The 23,395-nt window shown below is 34.5% G+C and overlaps 1 protein-coding gene across 1 annotated transcript; it reads left to right on the forward strand.

Moving 5' to 3' along the window:
* The first annotated feature begins 320 nt into the window (after positions 1–320).
* LOC110804205 (7-hydroxymethyl chlorophyll a reductase, chloroplastic) lies at positions 321–23,395 on the forward strand. Its single transcript, XM_022009765.2, has 19 exons — positions 321–474; positions 581–689; positions 1,210–1,294; positions 13,491–13,602; positions 14,574–14,658; positions 14,737–14,778; positions 14,905–14,983; positions 15,509–15,560; positions 15,652–15,714; positions 16,189–16,286; positions 17,591–17,626; positions 17,723–17,784; positions 19,061–19,088; positions 19,894–19,973; positions 22,142–22,211; positions 22,299–22,356; positions 22,745–22,809; positions 22,887–22,981; positions 23,067–23,395. Exons 1-19 carry the CDS (start codon positions 399–401, stop codon positions 23,167–23,169), a joined length of 1,398 nt encoding a protein of 465 aa, XP_021865457.1. The 5' UTR covers positions 321–398; the 3' UTR covers positions 23,170–23,395.

The raw sequence follows: 23,395 nt of genomic DNA on the forward strand, positions 1-23,395 counted from the left end.
TAGCTTTTGTTAAATGTTAAAACTAGTAGTTAGCAGGTAGCGTTTGATAAACTTATAGTAAAACTTTAAACAATATATTTCTATATATAGCTTTCATTGCAATTTACAATATCAATTGCTACTTTTACCGAACACACATACTATTTATTTGCTATTTTGACAGTTAACTGTTACCCGCTATTATTCACCGCTAAACGCTATTTGCTACCACTAGTTTTACCGAACACGATGTCAATGTACCTTAAAAAGGTGTACGTAAAAGATACGACAAGATCCGACACAAGCGTACGGTTTAAGGTTATTTTGATTTTTGATAGAGATAGTTACTTTAAAACCGATCTTGCGGAGCACAACCACAGCCACAAAACCTCATTCCACATTTCCACCACCCGTACTGGATGGCTATGTCCGCCATGCTTATGTCTTCCTTCTCCGTCACCCCGTCAGCCGTATTTGCTTGTTCTTCGTCTACAGGTTCTTTCTCTTTCTCTTCATCTTCCTCGCTCATCCTTTGTCTTATCTTCCGTATTATCAACTAGCAATTGTTAATGGCATTGCCTTAATGCAATTAATTTTACAGATAATTCGAAAACTCCAAATTCGAAGTTAGTGAAACTCCGACCCGATTGGAGAGAGAAATCACGACCAATTCCCCCCGGTGGCACATACCCTGCTAAAGATCACTGCAGGTTTCCACTTTCTCTCTCCTCGTCTTTTATTTCCCGATCATTCTTTTGAAATTACTTATAATGGCGTTATTACTAGTAAATAATTGTACCGAAATGGAAAAAATTAGAGCAGTCTGATCGCGTGTTCGGGTCATGTCGGGTTTATTAGTTGGTTGATTAGATTAACTCAGGTTGTATAGGGTCGAGTCAGTTTTCCACAGCTCTAGGAATTAATAGTAAAATTTTATTGTCTTAAAAAAAAGAATTTAATTACCAAGTCTGTTGAACATGTTACACAATTACAATTACAATTACACTTACACTTTATATCACTGTAAGTATTTATCAATTTATGAACAACTGTAAAACTGTTATGAAGTACTAGTGAGAATTGTTATGAATTTAACTAGTTTAAATGAAAAATTAATGATCAAAATAAGTTAAGGATTTTACTCTAGAGGTTAAATGCGGCCTATTGTTTCAAAGCGGAAGGAATTTCTTGTGAGTTGTGTAACGATATGGAGTATTTTTGATGGTGCAGTCAATGTGGGCTTTGTGATACTTATTACATTGCTCATGTGAAGGATGCATGTGCTTTCTTGGGAGATGGCATGTCCAGAATAGAAGTATGTTTCTTTTCTTCTTTATTTATTGCGAAACTCTGCTGTAGTTTATTACTACATCCGTTCCTAAAAGTTCTTTACGCCTTGGAATATGTGTCCAAAGTATGAAAATTTTGACCGTAAATTCTCAATATTATATAAATAAAAACGTAATCATGTCAGATTTTATTAGATTGGTCTCGGTATATATTTTTAAAATATAACATTTTATAATTTTTTCACATGCGGAATTGGATATATTAGTGTTTAAATATTGCATTTGAGTCCGTGCAAATAGTAAGCGTAAATAGCATTAAGGAACGGAGGTAGTAGTTTTTATAGCCGAGTGGCTCTTACTTTGAAATGCTATAAGATGTTACTTTGTTTACTGTTATACTGATTTGTGTAGTGAGTTGAATTTTATTGGACTTCAATTGGTTTGTCAAATCTTTATACTGCAATTTTCTTTTCTTCTCCCCCGCTCGAACAAATTTTATAATTTTTCTTAGTGCCAACAATTTTGTATACCTAAGAGAACTTTCAATTTTGTCCTAAATGAACTTTCAACCCAACATAGACTTGTGGTGCTTGACTTTGGAGGTAGAAGTTATATAAGGAAGAGAAGACCATTAGTGGAGCCTAGGATCAAGTGGTGGAACTTCAAGGGGTTCAACAACTAAAATTCCTAGAAAAGTTGGTGAATGAAGGTATTTGGGACAGTGATATGGATTTGGATATAGACTCATTATGGACAAGAGCGGAGCACACCTTAAAGGATGTGGCAAAAGAGGTCCTAGGACAATCTAAAGGATGCATGCCACCAAGTAAGGACACATCTTGGTGGAACGAAGATGTGCAACAAGCTATAAAGAGCAAACAAGAATGCTATAAAGAGTTGGGAAAATGTATAAGTGATGAGAACTACGAGAAGTACAAGGAGGATAAAAAGGAAGCAAAGAAGGGCACAAGTGAGGCTAGAGCAAAGGTGAATTAGGATCTTTACGGAAGATTGGATACAAAAGAAGGGGAAAAAGACTTCTATAGACTTGCCCGAATGAGAGATAGAAAGACGCGAGATATTGGGAGGATTAAATGTGTGAAGTATGTTGATCAAAAAGTTTTGGTGGGAGATAAGGACATAAATGATAGATGGAGGCTCTACTTTGATAACTTGTTCAACGGGGATCAAGGGCGCGACATTGGATATACAAATATCCCTCAGGATATGGTTAACCTAGACTTTATGAGAAGAACTCAAAAGAGAGAAGTCGAAGTGGCATTGAAAATAATGGGACGCAAGAGGACAGTGGGGCCCGATGGCATACTTATCGAAGTCTGGAGATGCTTTGAAGAGAGAGGATTGTATGGTTAACAACTCTTTTCAACAAGATTTGGGGAAGCAATAGGATGTCATTGGAGTGGAAGAAAGGTACTATCATCCCTTGTACAAGAACAAGGGTGACGTCCAAGATTGAGCCAATTATCGAGCAATCAAACTAATGAGTCATACTATGGAACTGTGGGAGAAAATTATTGAGCTAATGTTGAGGAGAAGTGTGAAGATTTTGGAGAACCAGTTTGGGTTTATGCCCAGGAGATCGACTATGGAGGCCATTCATCTTATAAGACAACTAATGAAGAATTATCGAGATAAGAAGAAAGATTTACATATGGTTTTCATTGATTTGGAGAAGGCGTATGACAAGGTATCGAGGGAAATTATTTGGTGGACATTAAGTAGGAAAGGATTCCGAGGAAGTATATTGATATCATTAAGGACACGTACGAGGAAGTTAGCACGAGTGTGCGAACTAGTCTTGGTAAGACCGAAGAATTCCCCATTACAATTGGAAGTACATCAAGGTTCCGCGCTTAGCCCGTTCCTTTTTGCTATATTTATGGGCGAATTGACGAGGTCAATTCAAGATAGTATACCCTGGTGCATGATATTTGTAGATGATATTGTGTTGATTGATGAAACCAAAGGAGTGGAAACTAAGTTGGAGTTATGGAGACAAACTTTGGAATCTCGTGGTTTTAAGCTGAGTAGAAACAAGAAGGAATATATATATGGAGTGTAAGTTTAGTAGAGTCCAAAACAGAGAGACAGGGGAGATTACCTTAGATGGGAAAATTGTCCAAGGTTCTGAGATGTTCCGCTATTTAAGATCTATTATCCAAAAGGATGGGGAATTGGATGGGGATGTGTATGGTTCATAGAATCAAAAGAGGTTGGTTGAAGTGGAAAATTGCCACGGGGTTCCTATGTGATCCAGGTATACCCAAAGATTGAATGGAAAATTCTACCGCACGACAATTCTACCGGCGTTGTTATACGGCATGGAATGCTGGGTAGTGAAACATTGTCACGTGGATAAGATGAATGAGGCGGAGATGCACATGTTCCGTTAAATATGTTGCCATACACGAAAAGATCGATGGAGGAATTAGATTATTAGGAAGAAAGTAGGGGTTGCACCGATTGAGTTTAAGATGAATGAAAATCGTTTAAGATGGTTTGGACATGTAAGAAAAAGATCAAGTGATGCCCCGATTAGGAGGCTAGAAGGGTGTCAAAGTGATAGGATTGCAAGGAGTAGGGGAATACCTAAGAAAACTTGGAGGAAGGTGATTGAGCACAATATGAGCTTACTTGGGATTGACGAAAATATGGCGTTGGGTAAGACATAGTGAAGGGAGAGAATATACCTTGATGACGTTATTTGACTTATACATCTTCCATTTTGACTCTCTTAGTTACTTCTTGCGTTTTGCAAACCTTTTGTGGACGTTTTTTTGTATTTTTTTCAAGGTTCACTTTTATATGCTATTTTCAAATATACTTATTGTAGTTATTTTAGTTTTCTCGTTTTAAACTTTACTTATTTTTACTCCCCTATAATATATATTTACCTCTTATTTTACTTTTATTACTTTCACTTTCCCCCTCTTCCTTGTTTATTCTTTTCACTTCTTGTTCCTGTCTTGTTTGATTGGTCACATTGACGATCCTCTATGTCGATTCATGTTAGCCGACCCCAAATCATTTTGGGACTTGTTGTAGTAGTAGTATTTTTGTTAAATTGAGTATCTACTTTTGCATGTTCGGTGGATATTTCCATTTCCCTTTCCCTCGTGAGATTCTCAAAGTCATGCTTTTGGGAAAATTAACCCTTATCGGGAGCTTTTCTCATGAAATGATTTTCATATGTTTAGTTTGTCTTTCATTTAAAGTGAGATGATAAAGATGGGAATGGCGTCAAGCCTTCAATCTATGTTATGTGTTAGGAATTAAGCACAACTTAGTTAAGTCGACAAGAATACGAAACGAATTTGGAGTCAAAATTAAGCTTGTAGTACAAACCAAATCAAACAAGGATTCTTTGTGTTACGGTGGACGTGATGTGCATGATGGGAGTCTTAATTCATGTTGGGCTCTTAAGTCAAATGTGGAGCAACTCCAGCACAATCACAAAGTCATGTGATAGGAAATTAGGAAGCTCTTATTATGTGGCTAGCTCTGCGAATAAGTGTTGTTTGGTTAATATCTTGTTTCCTAGTTTAATTAGAATTGTAATCAGGAATCTAGATATATTTTTGGTTTGTATGTACAACTAAGATATTATACTGGGAGAGCAAGTTGAATGTATCCTTGTTTACGAGGATGTCTAGTTTAACACTTTAACCTATGTAAGAGGGTTTAGGCATAGCTAGAAAATAAGAGGGTTATTATATTATTTTGCAAGAAATTAATAACACGACATCAATTGAGGGGAGGAAATCTAAATTTCCTCATAAACACTTGTGTCCCATTATTGTTTTTGCTATTTGTTCTACATTGTATTTGCAGGATTTGTTCTTAATCTTTTATGATATGCGTTTGGTTATAACATTATGCTTTGTAGAGTTAACTATGAATTCCTAACGAATTTCAATTAGTCCTCTTTAGCTTTAATACAGATGCAAGTGGTTTCAAAGTTCAAACTAGTGAGAACTAAATAGTAAATAAAAAAACTAGATTTTACTTTGTCATAATGTACACATAAATCAACCTTTTCTTAATTGTGAACTCCCATACTACAAAATTGAAGTCTTGCTAGCAATTATCGCTCACGATAAATAGGTGAAATTTACTTATTTACTGTAAAGAAGCATTATACTATTGCATTAATATTATAAAATGACCTATAACTTTATGTTGATATTTATAAAGTGACAACATAACGTTGTAAAATGACTTGTACGATTTGGATCAAAAGGAATTTAGTGAAACGGCTTATATTTTGAGTCAGAGGCAGTATTTACTTTTGTGTGTAGTTTTTCTCCCTTCCACATAAGGGTGATAAGGGGTTGAGCCAAATCAAGTTAGCTTAGCTTGGATATACCTAAACTCGACCTCGAGGTGAGGTAAAACTTGTCAAGTTTGGAAGTTTCAATCAATGCTTAGTTCACACTTCACAACTCTACTCAAGCTCTAGTTGATCCAACCTTTGATTAACAAGATAGGGCGAGCCACGTATTACTTTGTTATAGTATTCCTAAAATACTATACATGTACTCCTTCCGTTTTTTTTATAAAATGCATCTCTTGCATGGGCACATAGTTTTAGGAAACCCATGCAAAATTATTATTAAATGGTGCAAGTGGGAAAGTAGGTAATTATTTATTTAAAGATAAACATTGAGGACCATGATAGTGATAGCATGTAAGAGATGGTGATTTTTTAATTATTTAAGTGGGTCAATGAAAGAGAGAGAAACAATAAGATATTTTGAGTAGGAATTGATGAAAGAGAGAAATAATAAAATATGGTAGAAAGTTACCAAAGTAGAAGTGATGCATTTGATAAAAATACCCATAAAAGGCAAATGATGCATTTAAAAACGGAAGGAGTACTATAGGGCTTGACACGTATACTAAGAGTAAAATTTTGGGCCATTTTTTTTTCTTCTCACAATTCACGTTTACTTTGATAGTTGATTGATATTATTGTTGGATGAGCAGGGAGTATAGTATATATAATTCTGCTTATGGTCGGTTGAATTCTAGGTTACCCTAATTTCTTGGGATTATTCTGGATTCTTGGAATTACTGGATAAGCACTGAGTATTTTATACTCCCTCCGTCCCAGATTAGTTGTTACACTTTCCTTTTTCGTCCGTCCCACCACAATTATTTTATTGTCTCACTTCCCACTAAATTGTTTTTGTCCCCACACCCTCTCTCATTCAATTAAAAAATTACCCCACTAACTCCTATCACAAATACTTTTTCAATAAAATAATAATTGATAACCACACTACTACTTATCGCATTAAATTGTGTGCCCAGGAGAGTGTAACAATTATTCTGGGACGGAGGGAGTAATTTTTAAATTCCCTTAAAATTCGTATTTTATAATTTTTGTTGCACGTACGCCCAAAATTATCTATCTCTAACTCCTACCTATTATCTGTTTTGTAGAATATTTTTTCATTTGAATCCCAATTTGTACGGAACTTAGGGGTTATATTTTTTTTTTTTGTGTATTTTTATTTATTTATGTGTTACCTACTGCCATCCGTATTTTATGGGCTGGTTTTATATGTACATTTTATTCATTTTTTTTACTGTTTTTTTTATAGTAATAGAAGTTATATCCAGTTATGTTCATGTAAATATATTGCTTAATGGTTTCCTATATTTATGTTCATGTAAATAATGTTGCATGTATTTATCTCATCAATCTCTAATTCATATTTTTTTACTCCCTAAATTTTAGATACTGCAACTGTACATTTTTTTTAGATTATTTTTATTCTATTCTTTTCTATTTTAAGGGAATTTAATCAGTTGTACATTATGTAAACCGTTTTTTCCCCCTAAATTTTAGATACTCCATTTATTTAGGGAATTTAATTTTGTAACTTATTATTTTATCCAGGAATTTAGTCTCGGATCTGATGTTATCTTTTCCACAGGATTTTGTAATGATTGATGTAATCTTGTGAATTTATTCTACTTTATTTTTTCACAAAGTATTTATTCTACTTTTCTAATTATTCTGTGTATAAGTTTTTTTTTCTATTATTATCATTTATTTGAAAATTTTGATAAAAAAATAATTTATTCATAAATTTTTAAAAATAATTTTAAAAAGGAAAATACTAAAGATTCACCAGGAGATGACACGTGTCATTTCCGGTGTCTCTTTTAGTATATAGTACTCCCTCCGTTCCTAAATAAGTGTCACATTTCCTTTTTTGGTGTTCCCTTATAAGTGTCACATTTCTATTTTTGAACATATACTTTTCCCACTTTTCCATACACTTTTCACACTTTTCCATACACTTTTCCCACTTTTCTATAAATCATGATTACTTTTACTTACACATTCTACACTTTTCCACTTTTCAATCCCCACATCCACTTTTATTTGTACTTTATTCAATTAAACAATTATCTACTTTATCTTTTCCCCAGAAAAAAAATCTCAATCATTAACTTTTACACATTTTACAATTTTATTAATTACCGTGCTGGAGCCAAAATGTGACACTTATTTAGGAACGGAGGGATTAATAGATAGATAGATTATTTTTATTCTATTCTTTTCTATTTTTAAGGGAATTAATCAGTTGTACATTATGTAAACCGTTTTTTTCCCCTAAATTTTAGATACTCCATTTATTTAGGGAATTTAATTTTGTAACTTATTATTGTATCCAGGAACTTAGTCTCAGGATCCGATGTTATCTTTTCCACAGGATTTTGTAAAGATTGATGTAATCTTGTGAATTTATTCTACTTTATTTTTTAACAAAGGATATATTCCACTTTTCTTATTATTCCGTGTATACGTTTTTTTTTTCTTTTTTTTCTTTCTATTATTATCATTTATTTGAAAATTTAGATAAAAAAATAATTTATTCATAAATATTTAAAAAATAATTTTTAAAAAGGAAAATACTAAGGATTTACCAGGAGATGACATGTGTCATTCCTGGTGTCTCTTTTAGTATATAGTAATAGATAGATAGATTATTTTTATTCTATTCTTTTCTATTTTTAAGGGAATTTAATCAGTTGTACATTATGTAAACCGTTTTCCCCCCTAAATTTTAGATACTCCATTTATTTAGGGAATTTAATTTTGTAACTTATTATTTATCTAGGAATTTACTCTCAGGATCTGATGTTATCTTTTCCACAAGATTTTGTAAAGATTGATGTAATCTTGGGAATTTATTCTACTTTATTTTTTAACAAAGGATTTATTCTACTTTTCTTATTATTCCGTGTATACGTTTTTTTTCTTTTTTTCTTTCTATTATTATCATTTATTTGAAAATTTAGATAAAACAATAATTTATTCATAAATATTTAAAAAAGGAAAATACTAAGGATTTACCAGGAGATGACACGTGTCATTCCTGGTGTCTCTTTTAGTATATAGTAATAGATGTTAACGTGAATTCTAAAACAACTAAATTTTTATATGACTTTTTATTTTCTGTGGACAATTTTGGAAAAATAATACTCCCTATGTCTAGGGGGTGTTAAAAAATACCCGAACTGCATTACCCGACCAGTTGACCCGACACAAATTTACCGGGTAATTTTCTGTTTTTTCTAAAGTAAATGGGTCGGGTACCCGACCCGCAAGTTTAACCGGGTACCCGGGTCGGGTCACGGGTCGTCCTACGGGTACCCGAATATCCGTTAAAACACCTTTAAAAAGAAAAGTTGACTGTAGTCTGTAGGGTTTCATGTCATCTCGTTTCATTTCACAGCCGCACAAACTCACATGACTGTCCTCTAATCCTTCAATTCTCACAGTCACAAACTCACACTTACTCCCTGGATCCACCGCACTGAATCACACCACGCCACCTATGAAGCATGGGTACGCCTCCCAGGCGCCGTTTCCCGTACCGGGTACGGTTACGGGACAGATTCGCCTAGGGTACGTACCATGACAAATCCAAAGGGGCGGGTACGCGGGCGAGTTTTGGGGACGGCTAAGGTGAAATCGGGGACGGCTAAGGTACGTGTTTTAAGAGGAAGACACGTACCCAACATGTATTATTTGGAGGCCCAAATTCATATTTTTCCAAATTTCCCAATTTCTCTCTGCGTCGCCTGCTTCTCGCCCCTCGCCGCCGGTCGTCTCACCTGAAGGAGGAAGACGTTTTTTTTTTTATAATGGCGGTGAGAACTGAGAAGAAGACGAAGAACCAGAAGAGTAGAAGACTTTTTTTTTTAACAATGGCGGTGAGAAACTGAGAAATGAGAAGGAGATGAAGGACGGAGATTTTGAGGCTTTCTTTTTTATTGACTTTTATTTTTTTTCTTTTATTTATTTATTATAATTGTGTTGGGTGTATAGTTGTCTTGTCCTGAGTTTATGTAGATCTAGCTGTTTATATAGAGTCCTTTTGTATTCTTTTATGTACAGCTGTCTATGAACAGTTGGTTTGTCCTTATCCAAAATATTATATATCTTTATTTATTTTCTTTATTCATAATTAATTTTTATTTATGTTGTTTTCTATATGAAGTACGTGAAACGTGGGATATGTTTGTTTACTTAGAATTATTATTAATTTTTTTTACTATTTATGGATGGATGTTTAATTTAGTTAAATTCTTTTTTTTTTTTTTTCCGAATCCACGTCGTACCTGTTTTTTGCAATTTTGATTTTGTCGTTTTCTGTTCCCGTACTCGTTCACGTACCCGTTTCCGTGCAACCTAGCACGCCACCACCTCCTCTTCTTCACTCCATCACACCAGCCCCACCGCACCCCTTGTTGTTGTACTGCACTAGCCTTACCTCCTCTCCTCTCCTCTTCCCTCCTTTTATTTAATTTTCCGATCTTCTTAGTAGGGGATACTCCTATTAATTGGATCTTCTTTTTAAGTAAAATTGGCGAAAAGATGAAGAACTTTACTTGGTTCTCTTTGTAATTTGCTAGTGAATTGATGCAGGAGGTTTGATGTCTCAGATTTGTGATAAATAGCCTTTTTCTTATAAGTTTGGTATAGAATTTGGTAAATCTAAAAAGAAGTGAGAGAAAATCCGGTTACACTGTTACCCGACCGGAAAAGTCGGGTACCCCGAAATCGGGTACCCGTTTTTGGCAGGTCGGGTCATGGGCCTCGTTTTTAGCTACCCAATAAAGCGGGTACCCGATGCTAAGCATCGGGTACCCGAAAAGTCGGGTACCCGCTAATGAACACCCCTACCTACTATGTTACTCCGACTCTTCCTCTGGCGGTGGGTGTCGGTGTCGACACGACCCGCGACACGAAACTCGACACGTGTCCGGAGAAGTGTTGACACCGGTGTCGAAAAAGTGTCTACAATCCGGTGTCGAGATCGGGAAGTGAAGAGAAAACGAGTAAAAAACTCTATTTTAGGTAACCAGGATGAAGATAAATCTTCATAGGTGAATACTTAGTCTTGTCCGGAACAAAGACAATGGATCTTGTAGTTTGTACTAATTTGTTGGTATTGACGTCCCCAATTCAAACCCTAGATCTGGAGATTGAGGGTCATGGAAGGTGAGAGAAGGAAAAATGTGTTAGGGCATTTGTTGTATAAGGAAAATCGAGATAAAGGCACTCGCCCATTCTTATTTTTGTTGTTGAAAGGCCTTCTTCATGCTTAGCCATGGCTGCTTCAAACCCTATATCTGACGATTCTTATTTTTGGTGTTGAATTGCTGCAGTAGGCTGCTGTACTGTAGGAGTGGAGTGGTGGGCCTGCATGTTTTTACTTTATTTTTTGAAAAATTTGCCAAATACAACCTAATAAAGTTCTTTATTTGTCAATTACAACCTCAAATTTCTATTTTTGCCAATTACAACCTTAGACTTATACACCCATTTTAAATTACAACCCGAAATTATTTTCCGGCAAAAATCACCGGAAGATGATGTCATAATGTTATTAAAAAAAATAGTAACATATTTTCTATAAAAAACTAAATCGATAAATAAGAATTATAACAAAAAAATAAAATAAACGATTTTTTTTTTTTTTTTTTCCAGATATTATGTACTTCATAATTTTTTTTAATAACGTTATGACATCATCTTCCGGTAATTTTTGCCGGAAAATGGTTTCGGGTTGTAATTTAAAATAGATGTACAAGTGTAAGGTTGTAATAGGCAAAATTAGAAATTTGAGGTTGTAATTGGCAAATAGAGAACTTTGTTAGGTTGTATTTGGCAAATTTGCCTTATTTCTTTTAAATAATTAGGGTGGGATATTGGGAAGTGGTGACATGTGACAACCCACTTGACTAATCCTTTTACATTTATTCACTCATTTTATTTATTTTTTATGTTTATTTTTTCAATTTTTTTAAAGTATTTAATTCTTTCTACTTTTTCCAGTAATAAATCAATGTGAATATTTTTTAATTTCTTTTTATGTTTACTTTAAGAAATATATTTTATTTTCTTCAAGTGTCAATTTTTTTTCCGACACTTTATACGGTAGCCGTGTCTAAAAACTAGTCAAGACACTCCTTTGACCGTGTCGAAGTGTCTAAGGAAATTTAAATCGGAGTGTCAGATACTCCGACACCGTGTCGGACACGACACCTGTGTCTGAGTAACATAGCCTACCTATGTCCCTTTTTATTCTTTACGTTTCGTATCATACACGTGATTTAACAACTAATTAATGTTGATAAAGATTCTTCCTTTTTTTTAAAACAATGCAAATTATGTTTATTGGTAATGTTTTCACTTTTATCCAAAATATGACATTGGAAAAGTGTGAGATTTAATGTCTAAATGGGAAAGTGTCCCAATGATTTTAACTACTTCCTCCGTCCCAAAATTATAGTCATATTATCTATTTCGAGCGTCTCAAATTTATAGTACTGTTTCCTTATTTGGACATTACTTTTCCCACTTTACCATACACTTTTCCACTTTTTCATAGATTATATTCCACCTTTTACACTTACCCATACACTTCATTCCACTTTATTTTAAACTCGTGTTTTTAGTTAAACAGGACTATAATTTTGGGACGGATGGAGTAATTAAAATAATCATTTGTACGATTTTTGACAGAATATTAATGACATTTATTATACAATATAAATGTAAAGGTTCAAAATGAAAGATTAACATGGGATATTAGAAACGGAACGCGTAAAGAATAAAAAGGGACGGAGGGAGTATTATAAGTCATATTCTATGTTGTTCAACTCTTTCATTTTACCTCAAGTGGATCCTAAACACTTTGACCTGGGTGTGGAATCTATGGACACTTAAAGACTTCATTTTGGGTCAATATCATGGAATTTTTCATGTAAAAGTTACACTGAGACGCATTCATGTCTTACACCAGCACCTTGATGAGTAACATGGTCAGGACTCATTCTTTTTTAAATAATAAAAAAAAGCTCGAGCCATCCAAGAAGCTCCGGTTTTCTCACACTTGACTTGTTGAGGTTTCAAGATTGGTTTGTCCTTTAACTAAGCCATGCAAGTTGTTCTTTGACTGAACTTTCACCTAGCTGAGCTTGAGTCCCTTCAGAGTAGGCTTGCTTGAGTCATTTTTCACCCGTCCAAATGCTTTAATTATGCCTCCTAGTGCTAAATTAGTCCCAGATATAAATATTGGGCCCTATCTAGTTTAATTTATTTATAGGATGGTATATGATAGATAGATAACTTTGTAAGCTGGCGTAAAAACTCCAATAAGCTTCCGAAAAAGAAAAGAAAAAAGAGCTTCCAATAGTTGCCTTGACTTATGGCAGTTTTCTATCTAGCTTTTGAGTTTTGATGTAGCTATTTAGAATTGATCTTCCCCAATGAATTATAAGCTAGTATTTTTTCATCCCAAATAGAGCTGAATTGTAGGTCGGCCATCCTAGCACAATGCCATAACGTAATACGAAGTATATGAATATGAATGTTTACAGTACGAAACTGTTTGAGGTGTTTATTATCCTAGTTGATTCACTAAAGTAGGCATGTGATGATGCTGGCCACAGTTTACTAGATGAGTTCCTTATTCCTGTCTTTTGATGATTGTTCCGAGAGCCTTATGCTTTCAGATTCTTGTTCTTAAATCTGGTATAGCCTTAAAAGTTAGTCGCATATCATCGAAGCGTATGTTATTTTACACTTACACTCATGTCACCTCACAGTGATTGACATAGAGTTGTATCACTATGCCTTTCTCATACTCTGATATTTGTTTCACATTCTAGAGTTTGGAACCCCTGGTCCATGGGAGAGGCAGGAAGGAAGATTCGCTTGATGAGACATATCTAGGAGTTTATGAGGATTTACTGTATGCTCGTAAAATCAAACCTGTCGAAGGTAACTATTTTCTTCGGGATATTGTTTTTCCTGGACATTGAAGATTAGTACTCCCTCCATTTCTTTTTGATGTATCCATTTGGAATCTGGTGTGGTTTTTAAGAAAATTGGAATATTGGTTTGTATAGGTATAAGTGTAATGATTGGGTGTAAGAGAAATGATTGGGTGTAAGAAATTATAATAAATAAAGGAGTGAGAAAATAATAAAGAAATAAGGTAAGAGAGATGAGTGATAATGATGGGTGATAAAGGAGGTGAGAGAGTGGGTATATGGGGAAGGGAAAAGGATTAAATATTATGGGTGGGGAAAATTAGGTGGGAATATGGGTAGAATCTTTAGGTATTTTGGTAATTAGATAGAAATGTAAGGGTATTTTAGGATAAAATGTATGTCAAAAAATAGAATAGATTCTAAATGGATACAACAATATGAAACGCTTAAAATGGAAACGGATACAACAAAAAGAAACGGAGGGAGTACTTATCAGTGATGTATCTATCTTGACGCGTGCTTATCATCATGTCTGTCTCAACACCATAAAAGAAACATTTTTTGCTCTTAGCAAGGAACAAATAAATTGTTTTTTGTTGTGTCCTTATGCCTTGACAATTTTCTGTTATGTTCTGTTATTGATCTTAAATAAGTCACTCAAATATGAAAGAAACTATGAGAGTTGGTGGTGCAGTTCATTTCATGTTAGAGTGCTTGTTTTTTGTTTTGTTTGAGTTCCTTGAACAGCAGTATATTTATTACTTAGACTGTATACATAACCTCTTGTAACTAAAGGCCACACTCACCTTCCAGCATGCCTTCCTGTCGCTCGCCGTAGAAATCGGCGGGCCGAATCTATCAAAATAATCAATCCCGGATGGCTCGTAGGTTTTTCTTTATTTTTTTATTTTTATTTTTATTTTTGCAGTTCAGAGTCAGTATTTGATGAACCGTTCTTTTGATAATTATTATTAACAGGAGCCCAGTGGACTGGTATAGTGACAACTATTGCTGTTGAAATGCTTAAAGCAGGGTTAGTCGAAGCTGTTATCTGTGTGCAGAGGTAGGTGTGTAACTTAATAGTATCATATGGCTGTAGATTGTCTCACTGGTATCCTAACTGGCCCTTTTTTTCTTGCAGTGATCCAGAGGATAGGTTCACTCCAAGACCTGTATTAGCGAGGTTTGCTTAAAAATTTCTATGCCAAAAACGTTGTTCTGTGGAAATTTCTTCATTTTTTATATCAGCTGTTTGCATGTATTTTCACTACCTCAAGCAGCTTGTCATTCTTTTTTTCTGTTTGAACAGGACACCTGAGGAAGTCATTGCAGCAAAAGGTGTCAAGCCGACTTTGTCTCCAAATCTTAATACTCTTGCGCTGGTTGAGGTGCCTAATAATTTTATATTGTTTTATTATATTTAGCTTGGTGTTTTTTTTCTGTGTTTTCCAAGTACGTGTATTATAAGGAAATGTTCGCCTAAAGGTAGAACCTGCATTGTGTTGGGAAATATACCGACAAGTACTGTTTTTCAGATCTACAAATTCCGTCTAGACTCAGCTGAAAACCAAAGAGAAGGACGAAATGCTTATGTCTTCCAAAATTGCAATTTATTACTGCAACTACAATAGCTTTTTGTTGTTTTCTTCACATTCTTACTTCCTCCATTTCTGGTGTTTCTTATTTTTTTTAAAATTGGCAACCCTCTATCACTCTGTAATAAGTAATTTAATGTTCCACTATTATTCAGTGTGGAGTCTTGCTAATTCATCTCATAATGTATTTAGATACAAACTGAGAAAATCACTTTGAAATAGAGGGAGTAGGGTCCTAATGTTATTCTAGTTCGAAAAAAGATTATAAGCATCCTTTGATTCCCAGAATTTATCTAGTGATTTTTTTGGATCTGACAGGCAGCTGGTGTTAAGCGTCTTCTCTTTTGCGGTGTTGGCTGTCAAGTACAAGGTGTGTTCTCCTCTAAGAATCGACAAGTTGTATCTTCATATGCTTTCTTGGTCATGACTTAGGACTGATATGCAGGATAACTTAACTGCAGCACTGAGATCTGTGGAAAAGTATTTGAATTTGGAAAAACTGTATGTTCTCGGCACAAACTGCGGTAAGTAATCTTAGGTTTTATCTTATTTAGGTGGCTTTCTCCCTCTTTTGTGTGAGTGTGTGTTAAATTTCGGAGTTGGGGAGGGGTTGAATCAGTAAACCTAGGATTCTTATCCAGTCCCTCTTAGAAGTCAGTGCTCGGCCGGACTGCTGGTCATGTTCCTTAACTGTAGTTCTGTATTCTAGATGTTTTAACTGTAAATTACCTGTGATGATTGACTTGGCCTCATGCTTTTTCAGGTGAGAGTGGGTTGTAAAATTAATATTTTAATAACTCTGTGAAGGTGGTGCAATTGTTTGAAACTTTTGAGCAACGAACGCCTGTTGTCTTTTCATTAAAGTAAATTGTTAATGGTTCTATTATGATCAGGAGCTTGCTTATCAGTGAGCTTGGGGTTTCAATATGGATGGCCGTATCTTATGAAAATGGTGGGCAGATAGATAATCTATTTCTTTCGCTCTCTCTTGTCAACAGTTGACAATGGAACACGTGAAGGACTGGACAAGTTTTTAAGAGCTGCAAGCACCGATCCTGACACGGTTCTTCATTATGAATTCATGCAAGATTACAAGGTAGTAATATTTTCTTTTCCTTGCTGAATTGTTGTGACTTTCCATGTTTTGCTACTACTCCCTCCGTTTCTTTTTGTTTGTTACGTATTCCTTTTAGGGTGTTTCACAATGTTTGTTACGTGGGAGAATCTTTCCTTTTATAAACTTATTATACTATCATTTTTTGTGCCATCTTTTAATTTTAATTGGTCCACTTTTTTCAACTCATTAAATATCTTTGCAATTTTTCAAGTATGTTAAGTTAGCAATCTTTGTGCTTTTCCATTATTGGTTCATTTTGATAAATAAAACAATCTTATTGGTTGTTGTAATGATTAGTGGATTGAGTTTTTATTGGGGTTTATTTTTTTAATAAAAAACAAAAAGAATCTTTATTATACGTTAATAAACGTGCAAATGTCCAAACGTAACAAATAAAAAGAAACGGAGGGAGTACTTAATTACGATTAAAGAAAACGTTATATTTTGCTTCTTCTAAACCACTGTAGAAATGCTAAAACGACAATGACATAAGAACAAACAAAGTAATACGGAGTATATCAAAAGGCCTTGCGCGCATCTGGTGTTCAGTAAATTTATTGTACATTAGTATATTTTAACCCTTTTTTTTGGTAACTTTTAACATCCTATTTTGTTTAACTTTTTATATGATGAAATATTTTTTTATGGATAGACTTTTTAAATAGTTACTCCCTCCGTTTCAAAATGTTTGTTACGTATTCCTTTAATAGTGTTTCAAAATGTTTGTTACATAAAGTATCTTTCTATTTATAAACTTGTTACTATTATTATTTTTTGAGCCAACTTTTATTTTTAATTGGTCCAACTTTTCAACTCAATAAATCTCATGCAACCAAAAGTCACTATGACAAGTTAGCAATTTGTGTGATTTTTAATTATTGGTTCATTTTGATAATAAAACAATCTTATTGGTTGTTTCAATGATTAGTGGATTGAGGTATATTTTTTTTAATAAAAGATGAAAGCATATTTGCACTATATTCAAAGAGAGTAATAAATGTCAGAATTTGAAAAGATGGAATGTGATTTATGATGGAATCTAGAACATTTAAAATTAAAAAAAAAGGATCTTAATTATACATTAATAAACGTGCCAAAATCCAAACGTAACAAACATTTTGAAACGGAGGGAGTATTAATTTTAGAATGTGTTCATTTACATATGTCAGCAAAGGTTCAGTGGTTCTCATTGCGCTTTGTTTAGGCATATTGCTGAAGAAAGAATGAGAGATATCAGTAGTTACTAGTACTTTATTTTGATAGTCTTTTATGTTTTATTCTAGGTCCATTTGAAGCATTTGGATGGGCATATTGAAGAAGTAAGATGAGCTTGCATGAACTTCAGTATCGCGATTTTGATCGTCTTGCTTTATGTACAAGCTACAGTGCCTAATCGTTTCTTCAAAATTTAACAGGTCCCGTACTTTTCTCTACCAGCCAATGATTTGGTTGATGTTATTGCCCCATCCTGCTACAGGTATTGGCCTAATGGGTGGCTTCATGTCTTGTTGCTTTAATGACTGGCTTATCTTGTAATCTGCTGAACTATGCAATGTGGTTAATCAGTTGGCATGATGAAACTGAGACAAAGAATAACTGCACTGAATTGGACAATATCCGGGCATTAAGCATGAACTGACGACTTTCTTTATGCTGCTACTAAGTCTTTTCTTTTAATTGGGAATGCACTTAACCTTTTTTGTGTTGCAAGAAAAAAAATAAGACTTTATTTATGCCAAATCATTTTTGTAGAAAGAGAAGAAAACAAAAAAGCAAAACAAAATGGAAAAGTTCCATTAGAATCACTATTTATAGTCATGAAGCATTAGTAATTGACAGTTTTTTTTTTATGCATGAATTGAGGATTCTAGGAGTTAGAAATTAGGTTAAGACACGGGGAAGATTGATATAGATATCTTGCACTTAGAGCTCCGATCTAAAGGCAAAAGCTTTGGTCTCACATTGCTCAAGACGGAGCTTTGAGTGAGGATTGTATGAGGGGTATTAGAAGAAAACGGGGAACTTGGTGTGGGATTGATTTGGTTTTATATTTTGATGTTGGTGTTAGAAATCTTTTGAAGCATTATAGATTTCTGTGCTCCAATTTGTCAAAATTATGATGTCAGTTATATCACCACCTATAGAATCTGTTGGAAAAGGGTAGTTTGAACTTTGAAGCCATCTTACAGTTTAAAACTGATTGCAGTGAAGCAAGTTAATTAAATTGATACCATTGATAGTGCACGGCACTTTTCACATGTTCAGTGTAACTATTGTTCCTATGAAGACTCATTACAAACAAAACGGAGACCTTTTACGAATATTTTAGAATGCTACATCATGGAATAGATTTTCCATGACAGGATAGTATACTATGATAACTGTACTTTGCTAGTGTGCACTGTTCTGTGCGTTGATGTTGTGACGATTGGTGCAGCACTAATTAACTAAGATATTTTGATGTGACTGCAACTCTGCCTGTGTGGCTATGATATCTGTAACATGTGAGCTTGCTGTTAAAATGTGCCTGTTTACTTTCTAATTGTGCTTGCCTTGGGGATCTTTAGTTGCTCATACGTAGTAATATGTTTCGAAGCTCTATGGGCTATGCACCTCCTTAACACTTTCAATTTTAGGCATTTGTGGAAAGTCGAGTATAATCATTGTGCTTTAACAGTTATTTCTACTGTTAAAGAAAGTATGCCTCCAAGATATTTTCCCAATAATTCTGATATTTGAATACTTTCTTGCAGCTGCTTTGACTACACAAATGCATTGGCGGTAAGTAATTAATTGTCTCAAAGATGCCGTCCGATAGGTCTATATGATCATATTAGTATGCATATATTTTTTTTAAATAAAGTTCAGTTCATTGAATGGAGGTCATACAAGATCTACAAATTACAATTGGAGTCAAAACTACCAAATACTTATCAAATTGGATAATTCAGGAAAAATAACGATTGTTGTCTATGATATCTGACATTTCTATACCCTCCTTTATATCGTTGTTTGATACAACCTTTCACGAGGGGGTCAATCAATCTGTGGTAGTTTTGAAATAGAACTTCATCTGATTTAATTGATTGTATACGAAAAACTGACAGTTGTGATACCACACAATTCCCACCAATAAATCAATTTGTAGAGCAAACGAAAATAACATGGCCCCCAATACATGGGTAGAAAAACCCTCCAAATCTCCAATTGATGGAGAATGGAATTTATAGTGAACATGAAGTTAAACACTAATAATCACAAAGAAAAAAAGTGCTTACTATCACCCAGAAAGCAGAAGGTCGATGGTTTCCAATAGATTGCAAAGTAAAAAACTAGGGTTTACAAGGAGAGAAGGGGGAAAAGGGAGAAAGAGGGGGGCTATTCTTAGTTTGTTACATGGTATTTATCATGATCGTATATTATTCATATTAGTATTTTGGTAAATATGTGTTATGGTTGTTTTCTAGATTTCTACAATCACTTTTTCTGTAATTTGGGCCTGGTTATGATCAATCAGATTACTATGAAAGATGCTTTCAAGCTTGTATCATATTTTGATACTTGAAAGTTTCAACTGTTGTATCAGGATCTGGTAGTGGGATACATGGGTGTTCCAAAGTATTCTGGCACCAGCATGACACAGCATCCACAGTATGTCACTGTAAGGTCAGTAAAGTCCCTTTCTCTGTTTTGTCTTCGATATTGCAGATTACATAAACTATAATGTCCTGTCCTATTCTGACGCTCCCCTCTCCCAAAAGAGGGCGGAGCTGCATTTAACCCGCTTAAAGTTGGGCAGTAAGACTAACTTTAGATGTATGTCTCGTTAAACTGTATCACATACGAAGTATAAAACAAATGTTGCAAGTTGGTAATTAAACCTTAACAGTTGACTTCTTATGTGAAAGTTCCAAATAATTTTTGAGTTTTATGCCTGATGTTGTAATTTCAAAAGGAAAACAAATCCATCCTCCTAGTCTATTATTAATGAAAATATGGCTCTTTTTGGCAACGCTGAAATTGAGCTGAAACCAATAAGTTAACCGAAAGTGATAAGGCGTCGCTTGCAATTGACAAGGTGTTGAAACTGATGAGGTAGTTGTTCACTTGTTTGCATTATCTATTTGGTAAAACTAGTTTCTTAAGCAACTGAATTTTTTTAGTATTTTTAATTATGAATATTCCATATATTTTCCATCTAAATGTTTAATGTATAAGAATAGTTACGAATAAAATAAATATATGATAGGTCATCTGCAAACTAGCTGGTCCTGAAACATCACAAAACAACATTCCTATCCTATGTCTCTTCGGAAACTTCACGAGCATAATCAATCTCCCCAAACTTGGGACACTTGGCATACACATCCAAAATAGTAAGTACAAAAATATCAGGACTCCTTGCCTTGACAATATGGTGATGCACCTTCCTCCCGTCATCAACATCCTCAACTCACAACAAACCTTCAACAAATAGAGAACACAATATCATTTCAGAGTGCAAATCATTCAAAAATTATCTAATCATAACTTTGAAAGAACAAAGATCGGGGTTTGGGATTTCGCCAAACACCTAGCGTGCAACCCTCAATTAATCAAAGGAACCGTACAAGCTCAGCAATTTGGTGAGGCAAAGAAGGTCATCAAAGAAGGTCATTATCAAAGCCATGGACAATGAGTAAAGCATGATCTTTAATGTAGAGAAGAGGGGTTTTTGCAGGTACTCCGAAGAAGGTGGAAAGCATTGAAGCTTTAGTTTGATGGGTGTGGTACTCCATGGGAAACGGTTGTAGAAATGGGAGGGAGGAGGGAGAAATTACCCCCCGTTGACGTGGATATTTGATGACGACGGTAGAGATTTGTTTCAAAAACCGAGGAAGTAATTGATTCATGATGATAATTCAATTTGGGTACACAAATTTTTGCCGCCATTTTCTAATTAAAACATCAACCAAAAGTTATAGAGGTTCACGAAATAGAGCCTAACGAGAAAGGAAGCAAAACCCAAAAAGTTTCAGGTAGCTATTTCCAGACGTAGACGTAGACGTTAATCTGACATTTTCAGTCACCTTACCCACCTTAAATTTTATTTCGGCTCTCTACCTAGCACTTCTACTAATTTAAGGTGACTTAAATTATCAGTACCTAATCATTTAAGGTGAGTTAAATTGGTTTTCAAACAGAGCCTAAGTATTTTCATGTGCATGTACACTTTTACAGTTTTACTTTATATTTTAGGTTTAGTCTAGAATGTTGGTATTTTTTAATTTCTTCATCCCATGTTAAGGATCACATAATTTCACTTCTTAAGTTATTATCTTTGGATTGCATCTTTTACCAATTTTGAAAGTCAAAAATTTTAAAGCATCTCTTTCAACTTTAACAATGTGATCAGATATCTAAATTTGGTATACTGCAAAATTTTAGTTTAGCTTGGCTTCCAGAAGTCATACTGCAGTAGCAGTACAGGACGCAGGAAGCATTTTTCTATGCAGTAACTGAGGTTTTATTGTATAGTTATGTACTTGTGTATTATCAAAATCGACTTACTTTTGGTGGGGTGTGTTGTGCAAAATTTATGGATTAAAGTTAGTCTATTTTCTTAATCATCAGAAATATATTCTTAGACCCACTAAAACAAATTGCTAACTCCTGCACCAAGCTCTCACCTTCCCCCCCCCCCCCCCCCCCCCCCCCCACCCCACCCCTCAAATGGATATTTCAGTTTATGCATGCCTACCAGACATGCATCTGTGATGAAAAGTATTTAAGTCTCGAATAAGATAGAAACGAATTTAGGCATTTTCCCTAATTTTTGTTGTCATTTACCACAGGAATGAACGTGGTAAAGAGATGTTGAGCCTCATCAAAAACCTGATAGAAATTACTCCCACTATGAGCAGTGTACATTCCGAACTATCTTCAAGCTGTTTTAATAGATTAAGGTTTCCGAAATTTCTTAACTGGCTTTCTTTTACTTCTGTTGTCCAGGGAAACAGGCGTCCATTTGTTGTGGAAACTGTTAAAGCAGATGATGATGCTAAATTTGGTATGTATTATATTTTGATGAGTTACCAGGAGTCACAGTGCTAGCCTTTCAGTTCAAGGGGGGATAGGAGCATTAGTATTATTCAGTAATTGCTGAAACATAATGCTTAACACTGGCATTTTTGTAAAATGTGCAGCGTTTTACAAATAAGTCTTCAAAATAAATCAAATGCTTTTATTTAGATTTCTGATTAAGTTAGAAAAAGGATTAAGACCCATAAGAAACTGCTTTTTTATTCTTCGGGATCTCTTCATAAAATAATGGTAATTCTGGTGATTGTCTTAAACGGAATTTAGTCTTTTGGTTAAAAAATGTACAGCTTCGCTTTATGCAGTAGTAGTATTGAAGTTGAGTTGACACTTGTTCATTTTCATCATTATTTTTGCAGGTAGAGGGCCTTCTCAGCCTGCTCCCAAATTTGTCGGAAATCTGATTGCAGCTGTCCTAAACCTTGTAAGTATCCTTGATGTAAGCCTTTTGGAGTAACAGATATTAGCAATGGCCCATTTTTCACTTATTTCTTCATCCAGATTGGACCAAAGGGTTTGGAGTTTGCCCGCTATTCACTTGATTATCATACCATCCGGAATTACTTGTATGTAAATCGTGCCTGGGGGAAGGAGAGGTGAGCCTTTTCAATTTTTAGTTCTATTCCTTAGAGGGTTTTATTATTTTACACTTAATACTAAAAAAATCTGCATTCAAACCAGGGCCACTAAGCATCTACCTTCATATGCAAGAAAACTTGTTGAGATGTACAATAAAACTGGTGAAATTGACAAGATGATTTCCAGCTCAACCAAGAGTGAATGAATATTATGATGCACAACAATTCTTCTTATCCGGAGATTTAGAATGTGAGTTCATTAATCCTAGGTCAGTGTATACCACTGTATAGCATGAAGCCTTTTTCTAAGTACTGAAGTCTTTTTTGGCTTAGAAATGTAGTACTGCTTATTTATTTATTTTAATTTTTTGTACATAAAAACTTTTATTCAACTTTAAAAGAGCATTATGCTATCATCTGTTCTCATTGTTA

Source organism: Spinacia oleracea, chromosome 2 (genome assembly GCF_020520425.1).
Source record: "Spinacia oleracea cultivar Varoflay chromosome 2, BTI_SOV_V1, whole genome shotgun sequence".
NCBI lineage: Eukaryota > Viridiplantae > Streptophyta > Magnoliopsida > Caryophyllales > Amaranthaceae > Spinacia > Spinacia oleracea.